Source organism: Eptatretus burgeri, chromosome 12, assembly GCF_056783735.1.
Source record: "Eptatretus burgeri isolate ZD-2024b chromosome 12, Ebu_testis_v1, whole genome shotgun sequence".
Lineage (NCBI taxonomy): Eukaryota > Metazoa > Chordata > Myxini > Myxiniformes > Myxinidae > Eptatretus > Eptatretus burgeri.
The window spans coordinates 92,561,660-92,569,959 of NC_140972.1; the positions used below are offsets into that span (position 1 = coordinate 92,561,660).

Here is an 8,300-nt window from a genome sequence, read left to right on the forward strand (position 1 = left end):
GGGGGCGAGAGAGAGGGGGGCGAGAGAGAGGGGGGCGAGAGAGAGGGGGGCCAGAGAGGGGGCCAGAGAGAGGGGCCAGAGAGAGGGGCCAGAGAGAGGGGGGCCAGAGAGAGGGGGCCAGAGAGAGGGGGGCCAGAGAGAGGGGGGCCAGAGAGAGGGGGCCAGAGAGAGGGGGCCAGAGAGAGGGGGCCAGAGAGAGGGGGGCCAGAAAGAGGGGGGCCAGAAAGAGGGGGGCCAGAAAGAGGGGGCCAGAAAGAGGGGGGCCAGAAAGAGGGGGGCCAGAAAGAGGGGGGCCAGAAAGAGGGGGCCAGAGAGAGGAGGGCCAGAGAGAGGGGGGCCAGAGAGAGGGGGGCCAGAGAGAGGGGGGCCAGAGAGAGGGGGGCCAGAGAGAGGGGGGCCAGAGAGAGGGGGGCCGAGAGAGGAGGTGAGAGAGAGAGGGCTGCACATACTGGCACTCACCTACGGACACGCACCTACGGGCCCGCTCCGACTAGTTCATCAAAAGCAGCTTGCACCAAGAAAAATTAAAAACTTCAAATGTATTTTAAAACATCAATAATTTCCTTTCGTCCATTCGCCCAAGGACCCACCATGCTAATGTTGGCCGCTTGTGCCTCACTGCCACTTTCAACACGCTGCCAAGCCGGAAAGTGTGCAAACTGGCAATGGATCTACTCGTTAAAAAAAAATTATAAAATCATCATCCATTACCGTTGGTCAACCAGAACGGTCTCCATTGGGAACGGTTATAAACCAGCTAATGGCCGATTCGAAATCTTCCGACGCATGACTAATTGGCACAACCTAAGAACATGCAGACACACACACAGGACGGCAAACTCGGCTTAGAACAATCTCACCTGGATTTGCTATCACACAAAACAGGTTCCGACGACAAAGTTCCATCTGAGGGTCACATGCTCGCACAATATTGTACGTGCGACCGAGTGCAGGATTATTTATTTCAGATCTTTTGAAATGTATTCAGCACGTCTGAACTCATCACATAATGCACAAGGAATCTTAAGCAGGACAGGAGAGGAGAGAAGGTGTCAATGGGACCATCCAGACTGTGCTTTAACCACACCCCCATGAAAATCAATCAAATGACATCTCCTTTGGAATAACCCCAATCTCACCACCGTCTGAATTCAACATCTTCCAGTGAATGTATACCAGACTGGGATCACATTGCTAATCGTTTCGCTGGTTACATTATTGCAGGAGTGCTGCTGTGCCACCGAGGCAGTGTCCCTGCATACGTGGGCAGGAATTCTGAATTTGGCTAGCGCGCTGGCGATAACTCGTCGACGCTTCTTTGAAAGACACTGTGGGATCTCCAAGGTCCACTAATGGACAGGACAACCGGCTTCACATCACTCTGATGGACGGCACACACTATTGAAACTCCATGCCTGCAAAGCAGGAAGATCACAGCTTTCAGAAGAGTTTGGAATCGAACCCAAACTAGACATCTCAAAGGACAAAACTACCTCTGAGCGACCCTATAAGTCTCCCTTTAATCAAGATCGAGTGGTACACAGGACCATGCTCGTTTCCATAGATACCAGTGCAATCTTCAACACCCACAACCTAAATTCAAACACGATATCAGGTTTTAAATGCTCATCCTATAGGCACGGCAGTAGAACGTCGTCATCTTTCAGGAAATCCTGATCCACTAGGCCTAGGGGATTGCACCCAGACAAGAAGGTTTGAGCAATCTCCCAAGTGAATTATCCTGCAATCACATCCACCCACCTGCCCCCCTCCCACCCCACCAACAACCCCCCCTCCCCCTAACATGTCTTCACTGAGCATCTTTAATGGCCCAGAATGAAGTCAAATCATGCTCAAAATGGTTTGTGAAGCGATTTTATTGCATATTTGCAACTCGTGGTGACCAAGCGGCGTGCTTACTTGCAGATCTATTTTCCCATGTGATTATGCTGAAGGCATGCTTAGGTTTACAAACCACATGAACATGAAGCTGTTGAATTGTGACGACCAAAGGGGGTGAACAAGACGAGTGATTCTTTAAAGAGGACCGAAGCTCATGGCAGAATCAGTTGCTTTAAAAAAACAACACATAAACAGGTTAGCCACAATACATTGTACGATATCTGATTCCGAAACAGACTGTGAAACGGATGAAGTTCAATTGGGTTTTCAAAAGTAACACAAATTCGAACTAGTATAGAAAAACAGCAATCAGAGATTGCAGACCCTCGCCAGGACTTGTTTTGTCGTGTTTGTGTAGCGTTTGTGTACTGGTGTGTTACAGATTCAAAAAAATTAAATAATTCTGGCTGCGAGACCATGTGCCTGATCAGGTTGAAATTTAAAACATATACTCCCCAACACTACTCGATTACAATTGTGGAAGTTTGATGTCGATTGATGAAGCGGTTCAAGAGAAATTATTTTTCAAAGATTTTCGCTCAATCCAATATGGCTGCAACAATTAGTCGTAAATTAGGGCTTGAGGAACATTTGTGTGAAGTTTCCCCTCAATCTGTACAGCCGTTCTAGTTGAAGAAGATTTTTGATTGGTTTTTTGGGGTAAATCCAATATGGCTGCCAAACCATGTGACCCATGACATGTTTGCGAACGTTGTGGAGAAAGTTCTGTGCAAACAGACAAACAAACGGACCCAAATGCAATACCCTCTCCTCGGGCAAGGGTAACTAGAATGAAGTGGATGGTGAGCCATCGCAAATCCCCACGCTTCTCACCCAAAGCACACTTGAAAGATGGTAGAAAGTTCCACCAGGAATGACGCAACACCAAATTTTGCTTACATTTTTTTCTCCACGGTGACCTTAAGTCCCCACCCCCCAGGGGCATTACCGGGGGGTGAAATCCCCGCCCCCCCCCCCCAAAAAATATAAATATCGTTAAATATTGTTACAAATTTGGAAGCCTTGTGCACACAGATATTCAGGTCCCCTCGCTCAGTTATTTTGATAAGTAAATGTGGATAGATAGCTCCCTTTCCCTTGTTTAATGGGTAATTAAATGTTCATCCGCTGCAGAGTTATTTTGATAGTCAGGGTTTTCTTTTACTTTTACATCAACGATAACTACAACAACATGCCTTCACCTCGCTTCCTCACACCGACGCCATTGCCTACGTGCACGTCAGCACATACATGGGCAGAGTTCACAAGGACCTGACGTCGCCCTCGCCCAATCAGGAAGATGCGAGAGAGTTCCCCGACGGTCGACAAATAGGCGCAGGCCACGCATGAGCGAACCGCGCCCGAGAAGACGATGAAGGAACAGGGAATCAAATAATCTGCGCTCAGTCTTCTCGAGCGCGTGTTCTGGCGCTCTGCTCGTCCCGTCGCTGGTCGGATCTCTCTCGTCACTGGCGCTTCTCTGCCCTCGTCTCATCGCTGGCTCGGGGCACGTCGCAGCGATCCCTCACCTCGTCTCGCCATCGCTGGATTTGGCTGCCCTGGTCCGTTCTTTGCCGACTGGTGCGGACGTCGAGCCGCGCGAACACGGCCAGGTCACCAGCCACATTCTCATCCCTCAGCTCGACTTCCCTCTGAGCTGAAGGGATAATAAAGACCATTTTGGTCCGTTTCTTTTGGGTGTGCGTCTGTCTGTGGGCCCGTCTTTAAGTAGGAATTAAGTGCTTTTGCTGTACATTATTTGCATCTTTGATAGTCGGTTTAACTCTGCTCTTTGCGTGTTCCCTTTCTCCCCATTATAAATAAATCCTGTTAGATATTTCAGCTCGTTTTGTGTTTCTTTCATTGGTTTGGCACGGTGTGTGTTAAGAAGTAGCGAAGGTAAATTGGGCATTTGGACTGACAGGACCTCGGTAACCATCCGCTCGGGTTACACTCGAGTCAAGCACAGAAACGGCTCGTCCCGGACGAGTGCCGTTGAGGGTGTGAATCCTCGGTAGCTCGCCACGTGGACCTCTAAGTATTTTGAAGTTTGGCAGATAACCCTGTCCCAGGTGGTTGATTTATTGACGATTCACGGTCCTGTAAGGGACCTGTACCTTTCGGAGATTCCGGGTGTTCGGTAGAGTCGACCCTACTGCTCCACCTTGGGGTCGTGCTCGCAACCGACGCCCGGCTCCGCAACAACATTTCATGCGTCCCCCAATGGGTTTTTTTGTATACCTTGTCGAGACTCGGATGAGAGCTAATACACAACACACAGCAAGGGGGGGGGCATGAAACAAGAGGGGCAGGAATGGGAAGGACAAAACAGTGGGGAACATAGACATTAGGAGATCTGTGGAAGGGAGATGGATGGAGCGGAGAACACGGGGTAAACAAGATGGACATTACAGGGACTTTCAGGAAGGAAGGCAGGGAATTTGAAGGAGGTGGGTTTGGAGTGGATTAACGGGGGTAGAAAAGATCGAGGATTTGGAAGGAGGAAATTTAGAGATGGTGGTGAACAGCTGTTTTGAAGGCCTGGAGGGAAGAATGGGATTGAAGAGAGTGTGGGAGTTTATTCCAAAGGTGGGAAAAAAAGAGGAATGAAAGCGTGAAGGTGAGAAGTGATTCGTGATTTTGGTAGTTTTACCAGAAGGTGTTTTTTGGCGGACCTTGAGCACCCTGCAGATATATGGTGGGGACAAATCGCAGACAGAGTAGGGGGGGGGAGACCGGAGAAGAGACGGTAGAAGACAGAAAGACCACCGACCTGCCTGCGGTGAGAGAGTGAGAGATCAAAGACTCAGCCTCGTCGTGGGAGATACCAATGATCCTAAATGCCTTAGTTTCCACAGTGTGAAGCCGAGAAAGGTGAGAGGCAGGAGCACCAGCCCAGAGGGGAGAGCAGTACTCCACCAGGCTGCAGATGAATGTAGATTACAAATGCAAAGTTTCATTTAGAAACATATTAAAATGTGCCCGTAATTGCATTTTTTGACATTTAACCTTTTGACCCCACCCCAGGGGACGGGGTCAAAATGATAACACTCCCACATGTCATTGCCATGTGGTGATCATTCCGACCAAGCTTGGTGAATTTCTGCATTACTGTTTTGGAGGAGACATACAGAGAGATGGAGCAGATTACAATATCCCCATTTTTTACAACAAAAAAATCTCGCATGCATTCCTGAAGATCTTCCTCTGCCTACCTCTGCCCAAGGTCATCTTCCATCTGTTTGGAAGTCACCAAACATCACCTCATTACATAAACAACGTACGAAAACCTGATCCCCTTAACTACAGACCGATTGGCTTTCAATCATCGGCAAGGTCATGGAATCCACCATCACAGTTGATATGAAATCCTTCCTTTTCTCCAACAACCTCATCTCAGATCACCAATTTGGTTTCAGACCGGGTCACTCCACCTTGGACATGATGCTTATACTCATCCAACAATGGATGGAGGCCTCAATGTCAGATATGAGATCAGGACCATCTTTCTGGGCAAATCTCAACCTTTCAATACAGTCTGACATCTTGCCTCACTCTCCAAACTCTCTGCCTGTGACATCCAAGGTGAACTCCACACATGGCTCACTGGCTTCCTCAATTCACTCGTAACCAATGTGTAGCACTCAATGGAATCCTTTCATCTACTCTCCCAGTCAAGGCTGGAGAACCCCAAGGCAGTGTTCTGGGCCCAGTCCTATTCCCGATCTTCATCAATGATCTCTCTGACTCCCTGGAAAATCCTCATCTCTTCAATGACTCCACCCTCTGCCATGACATTCCTCATCCCTCAAACAGGCAGGCAGCAGCCCCTTCACTCTTCAGACCAATGGGGGGGGGATATATATATATATATATATATATATATATATATATATATATATATATATATATATATATATATATATATATATATATATATATATATACAAATACACACACACACACATCACAAGCTGGTCAAACACTTCGAATATGTTAGTCAATACTGACAAGTCTCACCAGCTCTCTCTGAAAGGACGATCTGGCAAACCCTCCAATTTACTTTCTTAACAATCCTCTAGAGGAGGCTCAGTCATTAAAACTCCTGGCTCTCATGATCAGCCATGATATTTCTTGGACAAACCACATTTCTAATTTGGTCTCCAAAGCCAGCCTGGGCATCCTCCGTCGTACAAAGTCCTTCCTTGACACACCTGAAATCCTATCTACCTTCACGGCCTTCATCTGCAGCTTGATGGAGTCCTGCTCTCCCCCTCTGGGTTGGTGCCCCTGCCTCACATCTTGCTCAGCTTAACACCAGATCATTGGAATCTCCCACGATGAAGCCAAGTCTATCAGGAAGTTACCATCTCCGATTTTGGAAATTCTTCCGAGAAAAAAAGTTGACGTCATAATATCGCCGCTAATGGAAATCGCCTATACCATTATCTCCGAAACTAGGCAAGCTGTTTGAATTTTGTTTGCAGGAATCAAGCCGGGCATTAGCACAGAATTTATCACAAACTTGATACATCACAATGACGTCATATTCGTTTTTATGACGTCATCATTAAGAGGACGAGGATCTTAGCTCATTCGAGCTTGTTTTTTGTAGCTTTCATCACAATTCTCATAAGTTTGCTTCGGTATCCATTTTGTAAACTTCCTCATGTCCCCCCTGAGCCCTCATTTGTCCAAGCCTCCCACTATTTTGTTCCCCAACTCTACTGTTGGTGCATTTTCCCCCTCCCTCTTTATGCCGTTACATCCTGATCCATTCTATGTTCGAGCTTCTCCACGAGCCTAAACTTTGTATACAACTCCCCCCCCCCCAATCACCAACTCACCCTCCCATAGTCTGAACTGGTTGACCACCTACATTCATTCCCTTATTCTCCTGATTATGGAATTGTCTCCTTGAGTCCATCATCTCATCCTCCTCACTTCAGTCTTTCAATTGTGCTATCCATCACCATATCATGCACTCAACTGTGCACCTCCAGGTTCTCTAACATAAACTGATTCCTTACCACACGGTTTCTCCCTGGGCTATTGCAACATTCCACCTTGTGCATGTCCACCACCCCCCCACCCCACCCCCACCCACACCCCCACCCAACCCTTTGGTCATTTGCAAGTCTGTTGCCCTTCATCATTCAGCTTCCCCAATGAGCCTAGACCCACATACAACACATAGAAGCTTCTCCATGAGCCTTAGGTAGTGCAGGGAAAAAAGAATAAGAAACCTAGAACAGCGCTCAGTAGAGTGCATACCTCCGCGAGGCTGAACACTTTACGTTTCGCATCCCACCAATAGACCAGATCTGCATCCTGACCTTAACCAAAATCTAATGGGCTTGTTCTCATCACCTAACCAACTCATCCACCACGTTTTGTCATAATCCTTCCACAATTTAATACATCATGTTATATATTGTTTTTTTTTGACCCTATCTCTCAATTGGGAAGAATCACTTTCAAAAAATTTTCACATCTGGATCCAAAAATTCACCAAAATTGAACCAATTCGTCATCGTTACACACCTAACCTGTCCAACTTTCATCCAAATCTGTCCATAACTTTTTAGCTTCTATGTAATTGAAATTACAGATAAGGTATTGTAATCGCGTACAGTCCGTTCGTCTCCTATTTCGTCTTCTCCACGCAAACCGCTGGGCCGGTCCGGCTGAAATTTGGCAGCAACGTTCCGCTCCCGACTGGTAATGGATTGCAAAGTTGGTTCCAGTCAAGTGACTTTGAATGTCAAAATGGCCGAGATAATACATTTATTTTAAAATCTTCTTCTCCAGAACCACCAATCAGAATGCTACCAAATTAGGCCAAGGTAGGGATGTTAAATTGCAGAGGTCATGGAGATGAGGTGACCGAAAGTGTGGAAAAAAATGACGATCTCAGTCAATTTTTGGGACAATCATGTGAATTCCTTCAAAAATCTTCCTCTCCAGACCCACTGGTCAGAATGCTACCAAATTTGGGTTCCAACATTGGGCCAGGGCCCAGATAAGCTGGAGGTCCACTGGTCCTCTTTTTTTTTTTTTGACATATCCTGCTCACAGACAGATGGGTGAAAAAAACAACCTACGTCCACCTTCGGTGGCAGAGGTAACAAGTGTGCACACCTGCAGAAATTGCGAAAAGAAAAAAAAAAAAAAGAGAAAAGGAAAGTAGAGGAAAGACAGCAGGTGGTGAAAGAATTTGCTGAACAGAATGTACGGAGCAGTCGATTGCAAGGAAACGGCTGGCTTTGTATCCGGGAAGAGACGTGCAGCGTTTCAGGATCATCATCAAGCAAGCAATGCGAGCCAATCACAGCAAGACAAATTACAACGGTGCAAACCAAGCTTTGTGTGAGCAGACGTACCATGATAACTCATTT

The 8,300-nt window shown here is 47.0% G+C and overlaps 1 protein-coding gene across 1 annotated transcript in view; it reads left to right on the forward strand.

Moving 5' to 3' along the window:
- Positions 1–6,914, forward strand: part of LOC147016134 (uncharacterized) — a gene marked incomplete at its 5' end in the record, with an annotated part of 25,019 nt that extends 18,105 nt beyond the window's left edge. The window contains one exon of the mRNA XM_085849145.1: positions 6,906–6,914. Coding sequence (XP_085705271.1) covers positions 6,906–6,914 — 9 coding nt within the window. The remainder of the gene's footprint in view (positions 1–6,905) is intronic.
- Positions 6,915–8,300: the final 1,386 nt, after the last annotated feature.